At 46.6% G+C, this 17,479-nt stretch overlaps 1 protein-coding gene across 1 annotated transcript in view; it reads right to left on the bottom strand.

The window, feature by feature from the left end:
• The window catches only part of CNTFR (ciliary neurotrophic factor receptor), a 1,036,238-nt gene that overhangs the window by 183,405 nt on the left and 835,354 nt on the right, over nucleotides 1–17,479 (bottom strand). Inside the window, exon 4 of the mRNA XM_033935683.1 lies at nucleotides 14,908–15,138. Within this exon, the coding sequence (XP_033791574.1) occupies nucleotides 14,908–15,138 (231 nt within the window). The remainder of the gene's footprint in view (nucleotides 1–14,907; nucleotides 15,139–17,479) is intronic.

Below are 17,479 nucleotides of genomic sequence, written 5' to 3'. Positions count from 1 at the left end.
GGCAGAGAGAGAGAAAAGGGGGATGGGGTGATGCTTCGTGTTCCATAGATAAAAAGAAAGATAGACAGAGAAAGAGAGAGCTCAAGAGATAGAAGGGAGGACCAGAGTGCCAAGAGCCAAGAGATAGATAGATTGATAGCCAGGAGGATTTTATAGCTTGGAATCTTATTCTGTGTATAGAAACTATTGTATGTCCCAGTATCTTTCTGTTTAGAATTTGTAAACTGTTTGAAACAATGGTTAATTTAATTGATAAAGGAGGGTGCGATACTTGCATGCATGGTAGATGGGATTAGTCTCTGGCTTCTTTGTCCCATTCAAGCAGCCTATCTTTTTGATCTGTGCACCTGGACCCATTGTCCTAAGCATCCTCTTAAACAGACATTAACACCTTTTAGCTAGTCATGATTCAATCAGGGCTACTTAAAACAGTTTCCCTGCCCTCAGGGTCTATCTGCATTCACATGCCAGAGTCAGATTGAAATAATTTCCCATAGGCCTTCGCTGACATAAGTAATGCCAACTACAAACGCTGAATGGTAGCGATAGCTATGCTGACAGTGGATATGCGGGATATAAATGTTTAAATAAAGAAATAATTGCCACTCATTTGAATTTGCATGTGCATCTTTTTGGCAAGTCCTAATAACAAGATCACGAATACCTCTGAGATTAAATGGGCCATACCACCCAATTAATTCTACCATCAAAATCCTGGGTGTCATCTTGGACCGAAGCTTGACTTTCGAAGATCACACTAGCTCTCAGGTTAAAAAATGTTTTTCACTTTATGGAAACTTCGTACCATTAAACACTATTTTGACTTCTCTTTTCGACTGATCTTAAGTATCTTAGGGCTCCTTTTATCAAGGTGCGCTACGGGGGTAGCACGTCAGACATTTCATCACGCGCTAACCCCCGCGGCACACCACAAAACTAATGCCTCGTCAATGGAGGCGTTAGCGACTAGTGCGGCAGGTGGTTGAACGCGCGGTATTCCGTGCGTTACCGCCTACCGCAGCTTGATAAAAGGAGCCCTTAGACTATAGCAATATTATATACTTGGGATCTTTTAAGAAGTCATTATGCCATTGTATAGATCCATGGTAAGGCCCCATCTGGAATACTGCGTACAATTCTGGAGGCCTCATTACCGCAAGGATGTGCTGAGGCTTGAGTCAGTCCAGCGAATGGCCACCTGGATGGTCTCGGGATTCAAGGATCTCCCGTACGAGGAACGGCTGGATAAATTACGGCTATACTCACTCGAGGAACGCAGAGAGAGGTGTGACATGATCGAGACGTTCAAATACCTCACGGGCCGTATCGAGGTAGAAGAAGATATCTTCTTTTTCAAAGGTCTGACGGCGACAAGAGGACATCCATGGAAAATCAGGGGCGGGAAATTGCACGGCGACATCAGGAAGTACTTTTTCACCGAAAGAGTGGTTGATCGCTGGAATAGACTTCCACCTCAGGTGGTCGAGGCAAGCAGCATGCCTGATTTTAAGAAGAAATGGGATCATCACGTGGGATCTCTGCACAGAGTAGGCAGACTAGATGGGCCGCGGCCCTTATCTGCCGTCTTTTTCTATGTTTCTAAACAACTGAGAATCGTTCCGAACGATGCAGTCCGTCTCATCTACGGTCTCATGAAATCAGATCCCGTAAGCTTGTATTATAAAAAACTACACTGGTTACCCATCATGTATGCAATATGTATGTATGTATGTACATCATGGAGGCGTGATTCTTAGGGTTACCAGATTTTCCTTCGGTAAAATCCGGACCCATGGCCACACCCCAAGACCGCCCAGTTCCGCCTCTTTCATGCCCTGTTCTGCCCCTTCCCCAGACGGCATCTGCGCATGCCACCGAGTTGTGTCCACACATGCGTAGATGCCCCTTCAAGACGCGATTTTGTCGGGAAGCTTTTCAAAACCCGCCAAAGGGCCGGGTTTTGGAGAGCCGTCCGGACCCCTGGCTATGGCGTCGAAAAGGAAGACATGTCCGAGAGAATCCAGACGTCTGGTAACCCCTAGCGATTCTCTAACCGGCGCTGTCACGTGATTGACACAAAATTGCGGACAACGGTGCCAGACAGAGAATTCAGACCCACGGCCACAAGAGGGCGTCCGTTGAAAATCAGGGGCGGGAAATTTCATGGCGACACCAGGAAGTACTTCTTCACCGAAAGGGTGGTTGATCGCTGGAATGATCTTCCACTACAGGCAATTGAGGCCAGCAGCATGCCAGATTTTAAGAAAAAATGGGATAGGCACGTGGGATCTCTTCATGGAGGAAGTTAGGGGGTGGGCCATTAGAGTGGGCAGATTGGATGGGCCGTGGCCCTTTTCTGCCGTCATTTTCTATGGGGTTGTTTTTTTTTTCTATGTTTAGTGTCTGTTTTTAGGATGGGGAGGGCCAGAGAGTGAAGCGCGAAGGACAATATGGGGAAAGTGCAGAAGAAGTGCAGAAAAAAACCCCAACAGAAGTACAAGAAGAGAAGAAAAAAGACCTGAACATTGTAGTCTTGTGAGAAAACTTAGGAGCACTGGCAGAGCATGGATTTCCCAGGCCAGAGAGCGTAAACAACGCAGTTATCTCTTCATCAGAAAACTTAACCACCAGGCAGCTGACCCCAATGAATCCCATGCGCTCTTCCTCACTCAAATACATGGAACTTTGGCAGGGCCCAGGGGCGTCTCACATGAGCCCCACTTAAGCTGCTGCCCGTGTTTACACACAGGAAACAAATGCTGAATTTGTTATTTCTCACATCAACTTGTCCTAAATATTAGCATGTTTTTAACCAGTTGGCCAAAAAAGTCTCACTCAGTTATGCAAACACAGCTGTTCCTTTGTACTGGGCAGACAAAGGCCGCTCGCTTCACTGTCGGTGTTGAGAAAACCATTTATAAGGGTTAGGGAGACCAACTGCTAGAACGTCTCTGTCTTGGCCTTGGGAGAGCAAAGTCATGGCGGGGGGGAAGGGGGGGAGATGAATGTGAATGCAGGGAGTGACAGAAAAGTACAAATCTACCCTATGAATTTCTTGGAGGATTAAAAAAAATCCAGCCTCTGACCATGATGCAATAAACCCCACCCATCGGTACACATCTAGGATCATTATGAGCAAAATCGCAAGCGCACATTGCGATCGCTCCGTCAGTCAAGTGCAGATTACACTGAAAAAGCAAACAAACCATAACTGGGCCACCTGATTTTTTTTGTTGGTACACTTCTAACCTCCGTATTCGCGGTTTCAGCAAGCGCGGTTTCGATTATTCGCAGTTTTTAGCATGTTGGCTCCCCTCCCCCCCCCCCCCCCCCCCCCCCCCCAATTACATCAGCTGGCATAGAGAATTTGCCGATTCTAAGCGTTTACAGAGAAAATTGCTGATTCTTCACCGTGTGTTGCCTCTCCTTCAGGAACAGGCCGAGTCTCCCACCATGTTATTCGCGGTTACCATGTTCGCGATGGTTTTTAATAGAAAACAGCGAATAACATATGAAAAAGTTATTCACAAGTCTGTTAATTCCCTATCACAGCGACTACGGAGGATGAAGTGTATTTGTGTTCAAAATGCCACTTCCTGGCTGTTAGAGAACTTTTCTCCAGGCTCTGTGTTGGGTATCTTTGGGTTCCCCTTTGCAATTTCTTTGGGAAAGCAAAGGGGGGGGGGGGACCACTCTTTGTTGAATGATAGCTCTACTATTTGAATATGGCCTTCGTTTTCTAAGTGCATTTCATTTTTATTGTGTTCACCGCTGTGGCCAGCTTGCCAGTAAAGGCGGTTCATAAAGTTTAACTAAACAAACGTTTTGGGACATTATTTGCGTATTTACCGTATATATTCGAATAAAATACAGAATTTTTGAGCCCAAAAATTGGCCCAAAAATGGGGCTTCCGGTTTATATTCAGGCCAGTGCCCAGCCAATCCCCTCCCAGACTTATTGCAGGCCTCCGCCGGGCCGCCCCCATGTCCCCCCTCCCTGCCTTGTCCATCGTACCTCCTCTGCCACTAGAATCCCTGGTGGTCCAGAGGTGTAGTGGGCAGGAGAGAGCTTTCCATGCTCCTGCTCCGCTGCTAACCCAGTCGCTCGCTCGCTCCTGCGAGTTCCAGATTCAGCCGCTGAGCGGTACCGAGCAGGAGCACACTTTGGCGCTGCTCAGCGCTGAGCGGCTTCCTGAATGGCTCCCAGCTTATATTTGAGTTAACCATTTTTCCTCCTTTTGGGGAGAAAAATGGGGGTCTCGACATATTCAGATCGACGATATAGTCTGTAATACAATATTGGATTACATGCAGAGCTCCCCCACAAATTCACGGTTGGTGGTTTGCGGTCCCGGTCATTTGCGGTATTTTCTGACCGCGAATGACCAGGCAGGAGAGGGCAGCCGGAGCGCCGGAGAATGAAGGAAATCACTCACCGTATGCTCCGACCGCCTCTTCCTGCACTAAAGTCGGGCCTCACCAATCAGAAGCTGCGTGTCAAAGCAGCTCCTGATTGATGAGGCCCGCCCCTACCTTAGTACAGGAAGAGGTGGTCGGAGCATACAGCAAGTGATTTCCTTCACTCGCCGGCGCTGGCTGCGCTCTCCTGTCTCCCCTGCCTAAAAAACGTATTTGCGGTTTTTCAAAATTCACGGGGGTTCCTGGAACGTAACTCCCACGAATTTCAGGGGAGTACTGTATTGCAATAACAAAAAAAATCTTGCTAAGAATTAACACTGGTAACCAGTGGCATAGTGAGGGTGAGTGGTGTCCCTCGTCTGCCCTCTTCTCCGCCCACCCCGCCCCTTCCCTTCCTTTGTACCTTTTAAATTTTCCAAGGCGAGCAACAGCACAAACTTGCTGCCCTCGTAGTGTCGACTGTCCCTCTGATGTCACTTCCTAGGGGCGGAGCCCAGAAGTGACATCAGAGAGAGGCAACAGCGATGCGGGCAGCAAGTTCGTAATGTTGTTCGCACAGGGAAAATGAAAGACATATGAGGAGCACATGCATGCGGCGGGGGGGGGGGGGGTCAGGAAGGAACAAGAGGGGGCGGAAAGGGTGCCTGCGCCCAGGGCAGACCACACCCCCAGCACCCCTCTGTTTTCACCGCTGCCGGTAACATAATATAACCAGATTTCTAGACCACATAACCAACAAAAATTCTATGCGGTTTACAAAACTTTATCAAAACGATATAATAAAAATTTAAGATCAGAAATTTTATAAATGTATCCATTTATTATTGTGTTAATTAATACTTTTTTCTGATGTATTATATAACTGTTGTTGTATAGGGCGACTGTTGGTTCCTATGTATAATGTAAATCTGTTATGACTTGGTTGTATCTATAAGTATTATCTAATAAAATAAAACGCTAGCCACGCATGCGCACTCCCATCTGCGTGTTCCGTTTTCCATGCGCTGTAGGGCACTGCAGGTAGGAGTGCGCATGCGCGCGAAGCTCTCTCTCTCTCCCCCCACGAGGTGGATGTCAGCCGCGGCAGCTGTCGGCGGCCCGAGGCGGATGTCGGCCGCGGCGACTGTCGGCGGTTGCAGGCTGCGGCGGCTGTCGGTGGCTGCAGGCCACGGCGGCCGAGCCCAGACGGCATTTAAAAATAAAACAGGCAAGTTTTTAAAGTCCCGAAAAGCCGTCGGCCGTAAAGTATGCAGGCGGCATACTTTACGGCCGATGGCTTTTCAACCCCCCCCCCCGCACCGCCGCCGCTGTATCTTTTAAAACCCTCCACCCCCCCCTCCCAGCTTTGTGGTTAAGGCCTGGCTTCTTCGGGCAGCAGCAGCATTTAAAATTCGCTGCTGTTGCCGGCTTCAGGCCTTCCTCTCTGGCGGGTCCTGCCTACTTCATGTTTTCATGAAGACAGGACCTGCCAGAGAGGAAGACCTGAAGCCGGCAACAGCAATTAATTATAAATGCTGCTGCTGCTTCTGCCTGATGAAGTTGAAGGAGGAAAGGGAGCAGAGGGCGAGAGAATGGTAGGGCATGGAGGTAAGGAGGAAGGTATGGGGGGGGAGGAAAATGCTGCACAGGGAAGTGGGGTGGGAGGGAAATGCTGCAGCACAGGGAAATGGAGGGGTAGAAAAAGGAAGGGAGGGTACTGCTGGGCAGGGGGAGCAGGAAAAAGGGGTTGATGGACAGGGGAAGAGGTGCTGATGGACAGGGGGGCATAAAAAAAGGGAGGCCTACTGCTGGACAGGGGGAGCAGGACGGAGGTGATGATGGACAGGGGGGAGGTAAAACTAAGGGAGAAGGGTTGCTGCTGGATAAGGTGAGCAGTGATGGAGTGGTGGAGGACACAGGCGAGGTAAAAGGAAGGGAGAATGGACATGGGGAGCAGGCAAGGGGTGGTGGTGGACAGTCAAGGGGGGAAAAAAAAGAAAGAAAGACAGACAGACAGAAATACAGAAAGCGGCTAAGGAGAGAGAAAAAAAATAAAGACAGACACACACACATATATTCTAGCACCTGTTAATGTATCGGGCTATAAGACTAGTATAATATAATTTATTGAACTTAAAAAAAAAAATTTGGAAAGAAGAAAAGTTTTCAATTGTTTTCTAAATTGTACATAAGAAAGAGATGCACCTATTAAATGCCAAACATCTTTATCATAATGTGCTGCTTGATAGGCCAGCGTGTGGTCAAGATATTTCGTACTTGAACAACCTTTAGCTGATGGAAAAACGAACAGAGCGTGTGACTTTCTACTATTCTTGTCAGGTGCTAAAAGAAATACATCAACTAGGTATGATGGAGCTAATCCAAAAGCATCCCAGTGCCAGTGTCTATAAACCCAAACACTGGCGCTCTCTAAACCCAGTACGGCATGTGTTACGGATGTTACGAAAAGGACAAAAATTAGAGTTCCCCTGGAATGCCCTGAATTAGATGATTTTTTAAAATGGTATTTTTTTTTTGTATCTTATGAACTTCAGAAGGAAGGTGCCTTTGGCACAATACAAATATCACCACGGAATTAGCGGTAAATTTCAGAGACTGAGATCATACTCTGCAAGCCCTAACTCAGCAGCAAGCTTTATTACTGTCATGGTATGCGCCAAACTAACCTATTTAGAATCATTGCCCCCCAAGAGAAACTACACTTCTCCCTCCGTATTTGCGGTTCCAGCACTCACGGTTTCGCGACTTTTGGCATACCGGCTCCTTCCCCCCCATAATTACATCATCCAATCACCAATAAAAATTTTGCAAACCCCAAACCCAAGTCCAGGCAGTGCAGGCTCCATCGAACTTGAGAAATGGAAGCACCAAAGTCAGTTTGACTGTCGGGGCCCTCGCCCAATGGGAGAGGAGGAGGGTTTCCAAAAATCCCATCCAGCCAATGGAAGCGCCAGGGTGCGGCACATGGGTGGGCGCTGCGGGTCCGGGGTTTAGGTTACGGATCACGCTATGTGCGCCTTGGCGTAGTAGTTTAGTGGCAGCATCGCCGGAGCGCGGACTGCGATGAGACGGAAATTCGGGCTTCTCTCATCGCTGGGAATTTCAAGTGGCTGCAGCAACCCGTATGCGGCTTTCGCCCGGGAGGTGGCGGATTCAGGTCTCAACTCCGGCTCTCTCATGCCTGCCATGCTGGGAAAGGGCACCGAGGGCTCGGGGAAAAAACGAGGCAGGGGACAACTGTTGGGAAGAAGGAAGCTCGTGCTCTTCCAGTGATAAGGAACATGGTAGGTCAGCTCAAGTGCCGGCTTCTTTTTCTTTTTCTGAATAATTTTATGCCGTCGGTGGTGATTTTTTTTAAATGAATAATTTTATGCCAATGGTGGTGATTTTTTTTTTTTTTTTAATGTTATTATTATACCATGATGATGAAAGCTATTTGTGGTTTTTCCGTATTCGCGGGTTTGTCCCGCTCCTATCCATCGCGAATACGGAGGGAGGAGTGTACTATGTAATCCCATGGAGGCCAAAGGAAATTCCACAAAAAGATATATGATCAGCTTCAAAGCCATTTCCACAGATAGAGAAAAAACAAGCTGCTAAAACGTGCTCTAACATTGTCAAAATCTGTCCCTTCTTTCCTGAAGACACTACCAAAACCCTTACCCACTCCTATACTGCAACTTGCTTCTCACGGGTCTCCCACAAAACCTCCTCACTCCACCTGAGGATTCTCATCTGAACTGAGGCCCCACCTGCTACAAATCACTTCCAGATATATGCTAATGTAATTTCAAAAGTTTTTCTCTAATATCGCTGTCTGTACAGTCTCTTCCTCTGTAAACCGCTTTGAACTGCTTTTGGTATTGCGGTATATAAAAATAAAGTTATTTTTAATATTATTACTTCCTTGGACGGATTAAGCAACCCTTTAAAGGCAACATGGATTCACTAGAGGTAGGTCTTGTCAGACAAATCTGATCAATTTCTTTGACTGGGTGACCAGAGAATTGGATGGAGGATGTGCGCTAGATGTGGTGTATTTAGATTTTAGCAAAGCCTTTGACAGTGTTCCACCCAGACGCCTAATAAACAAACTGAGTGCCCTCGGGATGGGTCCCAAAGTGACGGGCTGGGTCAAGAACTGGTTGAGTGAAAGGTGACAGAAGGTTTTGATCAACGGAGATCGCTCTGAGGAAAGGTGTGCCACAAGGTTCTGTTCTTGGGCCTGTTCTTTTTAATATTTTTATAAGCGAACTTGTTGAAAGTTATACCGCTGCCTGTAGTTTTGTGAATAATTTGATTCATAGAAACATGACAGCAGATAAAGGCCAAATGGCCCATCCAGAGCATCCACTATCTCCTCCTCTCCCTATTGGCTAAGGTTCTTAACATTTGCATCTCCTCTTCCTATAGGCTAAGGCTCTTTACACCTGCATTGTGAGGTCATAGAGCTTTATAGAAACATGATGGCAGATAAAGGCCAAATGGCCCATCCAGAGCATCCACTATCTCCTCCTCTCCCTATTGGCTAAGGCTCTTAACATTTGCATCTCCTCTTCCTATAGGCTAAGGCTCTTTACACCTGCATTGTGAGGTCATAGAGCTTTATGGTTATAGAAACATAGAAACATGATGGCAGATAAAGGCCAAATGGCCCTTCCAGAGCATCCACTATCTCCTCCTCTCCCTATTGGCTAAGTCTCTTAACATTTGCATCTCCTCTTCCTATAGGCTAAGGCTCTTTACACCTGCATTGTGAGGTCATAGAGCTTTATGATTATAGAAACATGATGGCAGATAAAGGCCAAATGGCCCATCCAGTCTGCCCATCTGCTATCTCCTCCTCTCCCTATTGGCTAAGGCTCTTAACATTTGCATCTCCTCTTCCTATAGGCTAAGGCTCTTTACACCTGCATTGTGAAGTCATAGAGCTTTATGGTTATAGAAACATAGAAACATGACGTCAGATAAAGGCCAAAGGGCCCATCCGCAGCATCCACTATCTCCTCCTCTCCCTAAGAGATCCCACATGCCTTTCCTAAGCTATCTAGCATTCAGATACAGCCTTCATCTCTACCACCTCCACCAGGAGACTATTCCACACATTCACCACCCTTTCTGTAAAAAAGGATTTCCTTAGATTACTCCTGAGCCTACCACCTCTTAACTTCAGCCTATGCCCTCTCATTCCGGAGCTTCCTTTCAAATGAGACTCGCTTCATTCTTGCCCTTCTCTCTCCTTTCTCTCTCTCTCCTCTCACACTCTGTCTCCTTGTTATCTGTCTCTCTCGCCTCTAACTCCACTACCTTGCCTCCTCTCTGTAACTCCTAACTGCCACAAAGAAACGTTTCTCCATGTGTGGTTATATACAGCATCTATCTATCTATATATACACCTGTTCAGCAGTTCTTGGTAACATCGTTTCGCTGGTGCAGGAATATATTAATGTCATTGTTGATGGTCCCCATAAACGACAATATTGCAAATGTCTTTTGTGGCGCATTTTTGATGCATGGCAACAGTGACACTTCCTATAGACACCAATTTTTTTACACATTTACCTCGGCAATTCTCAAAACATGCCATAAATGTGTTGTTATTTATTTATTTTTTTTTTTGGGGGGGGGGGGTTATCGCTGTTAGATTTTTGACATCTTCTGAGTGATGCCTAACCTAGTATATTGATGTTATATCAAAAATGCCCCTGCATATCACTTTGCCTGATCTGCAGTTTGGCCATTTGCTAGCCCTCAAATATTTTGGCCCAGAACTTAACCTCTGTTTGTTCTTGGAAGGCCCAGCAGAACCCCCTAAGAGCAGAACCACTGAGAGAAGTCGTGATCCTACCATGAAAAATGAGGACTTCTGATCCCTAAGCCCGAGCAAGCTTAAAATCATGTAGAACATATCGTCGGCCGACTTCATGTTCATTAAAAGATTTCTCCATATTTTATGATGGATGTTGGATGCTGCAGTTATCAAGGATGCATTGGTGTGAGGAAGGGACAGGAACGTCGATGAAGAAATTAGAGTGCATTAAATTGAAATCCAAGGGCTAAATTAACTACCAATAAAAATTACTAGACTGATTAGTTCTCGCATACTTAATTACATTAATGGGAATAAGGATGCATTTTGCTCATTCGCTTCACCTCCTATCATCAGTCTATGCACTTCTTCCGAGCACCCCCCACCACACTGTGCACTCATCCTCCCAACCCTGCACCTACAAATAGCTTTCCATTCTCACTCTGTTCCCGTTCCCAGACCCCAGCAGGATTTCAGTCAGAATGCTCTGTGATTTCCCTCGTCCCGTCAGGAGCTAATCAGATGGAGAGGCTTTAACACCACGAGTGAAGGGTTTTGGGTTGTGTTTTTTTTTTTTTTTTTTTAATTAAAGTTTGCATGAGAGGTCTTTTACGGTCTGTGTCTATTACACCGGGCTTTATACAAATAATAATGTGTAGCTATTCCCCTATCTGTCAAATATTTCATGTGCAGAAAATTATAGCGACTAGTGATAAACAAATAGAAGATTACTCAAGCAGCTAAACTAGACAACCAAATCTCCAATCTACTGATAACGACACCAGACTACAAGACGTTCAGAAAATAAATAAAAACTATACTCTTCAAGAAATTCCTGAAACAGCCCTAACTTCAAACTTACTGTCCTTCCCCCCCCCCCTCTTCCCGCCACTCAGAAACTACATAAAACTACTCTTTACCTCTCTAGAAAGGACAAATGTTCTTCCATTGTAACCCTCTGTTTTGTATTTCTTTTGTAATCCGCCTTGAACCGCAAGGTAATGGCGGAATAGAAATCTCTAATGTAATGTAATTACGGTGACTGGTGATAAAACATCCCTCCAAATTCTAGGGAACTGACAGTCAGACCACGGGAAGCAGCACGCCTACCTCCCGTGGTTGGTGGTGAACCCAGATATTCAATGCCTGGGGCCATGTCCATGCAATATCACCAAAGATGGCACAAATTTTCGTGATGGATATGCAGTGAGGGTTCCAAGCGTCAGTCTTCGCAATATCCCCCAATGCTAAGTTTGTAAGCGTGAGGCACACAGCTATAGTACACGGATCGTGTTGTTTTACAAACTTAGCATTGGGGGATATTGCGAAGACTGGGGCCAGATCCAGCCACCGGCACTGAATTTCCGGGTTCAGTTCAGTCCCTACATAAACTGGATAGATTTATTCACCATTTTTGTCCAGTGGGACTCTCATAGTTAGATGGAAGCTCTTTTGAGCAGGAACCGTGTCTTGCGTGTATAATGTACAGCGCTGTATCTGGTAGCAGTATAGAAATAAGAAACAGTAGCAGTAGGCTAACAAGGAGGTTCAGGGTGGAAACAGTGGCAGGAGGGGGGGTTACTACCAAAGTGATTGGGTGTCCCTAGCTATACATCGTGGCAAATTCTATACAAGGCGTCCCGTTTGTAGGCAGCGATTGCCTGGTTAGACAGTGGCAGGATGCCTATTGAGGCGCACGTCTTCTAACCCCCCCCCCTCCCCCCCACTGAGACAGGCTGTCTATACTACAGGCATCTGTTATGGGTACAGGGAAGTGCCTAGGGACGCTTAAGCTCGCTCGAGGCTGGGCGTGGGCATAGTTTTATCTGGAAGTGGCCTTGGGCGAGCTTAAGCGGCCCTAGGCGTCTGAAATGTGGGCCAACAAAAATCTGGTCTGGGAGAGAGTGTGGCAAAGTGGTTAAAGCTCCAGCCTCAGCACCCTGAGATTGTGGGCTCAAGCCACACTGCTCCATGTGACCCTGGGCAAGTCACTTAATCCCCCCAATGCCCCAGGTGCATTAGATAGATTGTGAGGGAAAAATGCTTGAGTACCTGAATAAATCCATGTAAACCGTTCTGAACTCCCCTGGGAGAACAGTAGAGAAAATTGAATAAATAAATAATGTGAATAGCTTCAGCCTCTGATAGCCAGAGCTGGTATTGTGACATCATAATGCCTCATTCCACCAATAAGAGCCAACCTCATCAGTGATGTCACAATGGCTTCATTGTCCTAGACTTGGCTCACTTTTACCACATTTTGATTTCTAGAGTGGCGCAGTGGTTAAAGCTCCAGCCTCAGCACCCTGAGGTTGTGGGTTCAAACCCACGCTGCTCCTTGTGACCCTGGGCAAGTCACTTAATCCTCCCATTGTCCCAGGTACATTAGATAGATTGTGAGCCCACCAGGACAGACAGGGAATACATTCATGTAAACTGTTTTGAGCTCCCTTGGGAGAACGGTATAGAAAATTGAATAAATAAATTTCAAACAGACGTGGCCGCTATGCTGATCGCAAAAGAATCTCACTGATATGATGAGCTCAGAAGCCGAGGCGGGGAACATCCCCCTCCCCATGAAGATGGCTAGCAGGAGGGATGCCCACTACTTCCCGCCGCCACCCCTGAACCCCCAATCAACACTCCACTGCAAGAGCGATGTCCACTCCTTCCCTGACGCTGACCCTGTCGATCCCCCAAACACCTGACACTCCCTACACCTACACCCATGGGAGGGGCCTTTGGTATCTGGCCAATTGGAATCTTAGGCCATTCCCAGTGCATCCCAGAATGTCAGGGGTTGGGGGAATGTCAGGGAATCGACAGGGCCGGTGGCAGGAGGCAGTGGGCATCCCTCCTACCGGTTGAGTTCGAGGGAGGGTTCGGGGCAGTGGCAGGATGGATTGGGCATCCCTTCTGCTGCGGACAGTGTCGGGTGGGAGTTTGGGGGTAGCGGCAGGAAGAATTGGCCATCCCTCTTGCCGGCCAAGTTTGCAGAGGGGAGGGGGGGGTGACAGGGGTTTTCCTGCAACAGCTGCTCAGCTGATTATGGCAGGGGATTCCTTCACCATGATCAGCTGATGAGAAGGGACATGGGCGCTGGTTAGATAATCGGGCGGTTAGGCAGGGTTGGACAGACGAGATTCTTTATAGGACCACCAGTGTGTGATTTTCAGCCGCTTCATAGGCAGCTGCGCGTCCTATTCCCAAAGATCAGTCCTCAGAAAAATTTCCCCCAACCTGTAGAAGTTAACCCGGCAGCTAAGAAAACTGTGCCACCAGTTTACACGCATGAAAACGACGGTAGCGCTAAGTTTCAACACCGCGTCGAGCATAATGTGCCAGACTCGGGTCCCAGTCCAGGTTTGAACACCCAGTGAAATGGCTACAGGACTGATATGGGGCAACGCAATCGCAAGCCGATGGGAAGCCCTCAGCTTCCCAAACAAAAGGCGGCACGCTCTTTACTCGCACCGCACGCTGTGAGACTGCTGTGGATCTGTCTGTTTTCTTCTTCCTGGGATTTCTACCCAAATGTTCTTTAGCTGTCAGTTTTAGGAAACAGTTCTCTTTGAGGCATCTCCAGGCACATGCGAATAATTTGCAAAAATGCAAAGCAAAATAGCAAAGGAAAACTTTCCTGGGGGGTGGGGGGGAACCTGTGTGAAATTCTCAAACATGAATAATAAGAAAGAAAACTGCCCTGCCCTGGTGTACATCATCCTTCCCTGGAGGAACATTTCTTCAATGGCCTACGTGATCCTTCTACATAAAGTAATAGATTCAAAGGAGAAAAACCAGAGAAGTGCTCCAGGCCTACATTTTCACGTCTCGTTGAGAAGGCTATCAGGATATCTGTATAAGAAATGGGCATCTGATCTTTCTGCCAAGATATTCAGGGCTACATGAAGAAAGTTCTCCTTCTAGTTGTTCAAACAGGCAGGAGAATCGGCTTCATACCTCATTACCATGATAACAGGAGAACAGGCAGTAAGGTTCAGCATTATACCTAAAGGTTAGGACTGCAAGCATTATTACTCAGTACTGAGGTAAAGAATTATTTGGAGGAGACCTGCTGAGTCTGTGCAACATTGAGCTTCAAGGCAAAGACATAAGAACACATCGGCAGTCTTCAATCCAATCCGTAGGAAATACCTGACCACCATGAATATGCATGAGATACATCTGGATTCCCCCAGACGTGTCCTCCTTATGAGGACACGTCCAGGGGGTCCCGACGGCTTTTCAAAACCCTGCACTTTGTCCGGGTTTTGAAAAGCCTCCCTCAAAATCGCCTTCGGGCAGGAGGGCAATGCAATGACATCACGCGCACATGTGATGTCATCGCGTCGCCTGTGTGGATGCCCGACCAGAGCAGGCAGCAGGGGGGGCAGGGCGGGATTGGGGGTGGGACTGGGTCATGATGGGGCGGGGATGGGTGGAACTGGGGGGGGGGGCGGATCTAAGGGGGTCCAGATTTTCCGAATGGAAAATCTGGTCACCCTACATCTGCAAACAATGAGACCCGTGCATGCAAATCTCTCTCATGCATATTCAGTATGGATGCAGAGGACTCCAGATGTGCTGGTATGTCCCAAGGAATGGGCTGCGAGAACTCCTGGATTAGATGCCTCGCAGGATGCCCCGAGGTACTAAAGAACAGAAACCTTATTACTCACGTCCCACTTTAAGGGTTGTCTGGTACTTGAGCTGCCAGGAGGGGACTTCGAAGCACGAGTAGAGCGCGTTGTGCGACAAGTCCACGTTCCGCAGAATCAGGCGCGACCCATTGAGCTGTGACTTGTCAATGTCCGTTCCGTTGGCCGTCCATGTCACCGCTGCGTCCCAGTCCACTGTCCCACATTTTAATGTGATGTTTGTGCTCATTCTTTCATACTGGATGTGGGTTTCTAGTGGAGAGAAAAACAGAACAAAATCATATCCAGTAAAGAGCAGAACCCAAAGGGGCAGACAGGTATTTCATTTCTATAATTTATTTATATTTCTTATATACCATTTCTGTTCAAAATGGTTTACATTCAGGTATTCTAAGTGTTTCTCCCTATCTGTCCCGGCGGGCTCACAATCAAAGTACGTACGGTACCTGGATTAAGGGTTTCTCCGTGCTGTGGAAATTGCGTACACTGAGATCCTATTTTGAAGCCCTTATATTCAGCTCTCTGGTTCAGTCTTTAATTCTGAGTCAACTCGATTACTGCAACATGGGGCCTCTTTTACAAAGCCACGCTAACGGCCCCGAAGCCCATAGAGATTTAAAGGGCTTCGGGGCTGTTGCCGCACAGCAGCCGTTAACGTGGCTTTGTAAAAGAGGCCGATAGTATATCTTGCAGGAACTAAGAAAAACATCCTAAGAATGCGAATTATTCAGAACACGGCAATTAAACGTATGTATAATCAAAGGAAGTATGACCATGTTACTCTACCGTATCGAGAGCTGCATTGGCTCCCAGCGGAGGCGCGCGTATTGTATTTAAACTGGGCTGTTTCTATTATAAAGTCGCTACTGGTCAATACTGGTCCACAATATTTCACCGATTCATTTGTCTTTTCAACTCAGAAAAATCCAAGAAAAAACTCACACTTTATTCGTTTTTCCTTCAGTTAGTGGATGCAAGTACGAAAAATTTCATGAGCGACAAGTTTTTTTTCAAGTTGCATTGAATGATGCTGACTTTAAGAATCTGTTCCTAACCTCTTACTCATATCTTTTCAAACAATTCAAATGCAACTAATTCTTTCACTGTTTCATCCTGTACGTATTACTAATCTTTTGTAAACCGCATTGAACTACCTGGTTATGTGGTCTAGAAATTGATTTAATGTATTGACTTGCCCAAGGTTCAAATGTTATGGCTCCCCTTCTGTGGTCTGCTGGACTGAGGAAGGAATTTTAATTTTGACAAAGTCAACTTAACTCCAAGGTAACAATTTCTTTCAAAAAATAAAATAGCCATACAGCCGCTTGACTGAAGATTCAAGATAAAGACATTTGTTCACTGGAACAGAGATTGTATATTGTAGTTGTTTAGGTCAAGTGAACGTGACTTGAGGAAAGGGTCACTATCAAAAGAGAAAACATGGAAAAGCCCGCCAGATCAGAAGCTCTTAAGCCTGTCCAAGTCGCTGGGGTTTTCAGAGTGTGCGCAAAAACCTCTCACACCTCTTCACTGTGAACATCCTGGAAACCTGACTAGCTGTGGGGTGTCAAGACAGCTTTGGAAAATACTGCACTAGAGAATGACACGGTGACAAAATTCATCACCGTTCCCATCCCCGCGAATAACCCCGGGAAACCATCTCCATGTCATTCCTTAAGGAGAGAGGGAAGAATCAGAGTATGAATGGCCACAACCACTGACCCGCAAGCTTTGCTTTGAAGAATGCTGGTGTAGAAGGACTGAGGTTGAAACAGACACTACAGAATGACAGTCTCTGGTATCCAGAGAAGATATTGTGATGTCATAATGCCTCATTCCACCAGTGACATCAGTGATGTCACAATGGCTTCATTATCCTTGGCTCACATAAGAATCAGAGTATGAATGGCCACAACCACTGACCCACAAGCTTTGCTTTGAAGAATGCTGAGATTGTGATGTCATAATGCCTCATTCTACCAGTGCCTAAGAGCCAATCACATCAGTGATGTCACAATGGCTTCATTATCCTTGGTTCTCATAAGAATCAGAGTACGAATGGCCACAACCACTGACCCGCAAGCTTTGCTTTGAAGAATGCTGGTGTAGAAGGACTGAGGCTGAAACAGACACTACAGAATGACAGTCTCTGGTATCCAGAGCAGATATTGTGATGTCATAATGCCTCATTCCAACAGTGCCTAAGAGCCAATCACATCAGCGATGTCACAATGGCTTCATTATCCTTGGCTCACATAAGAATCAGAGTATGAATGGCCACAACCACTGACCCACAAGCTTTGCTTTGAAGAATGCTGGTGTAGAAGGACTAAAGTTGAGATGGACACTAAAGAATGATAGTCTCTGGTATCCAGAGCAGATATTGTGATGTCATAATGCCTCATTCTACCAATGCCTAAGAGCCAACATCATCAGTGATGTCACAATGGCTTGATTGTCCTATGCTTGGCTCACATAAGATTTGCCATAGAGAATGACACAGGGACAATTGTCTCCATCTCCGCAGTTAACCAAGGGAATCCATCCTCAAGTCATTCCTTAAGAAGAGAGGGATGAATCAGAGTCTGAATGG

The sequence above is a fragment of the Geotrypetes seraphini genome, chromosome 1 (assembly GCF_902459505.1).
Source record: "Geotrypetes seraphini chromosome 1, aGeoSer1.1, whole genome shotgun sequence".
Classification (NCBI taxonomy): Eukaryota; Metazoa; Chordata; class Amphibia; order Gymnophiona; family Dermophiidae; genus Geotrypetes; species Geotrypetes seraphini.
This window is presented reverse-complemented; position numbering and strand designations above follow the sequence as displayed.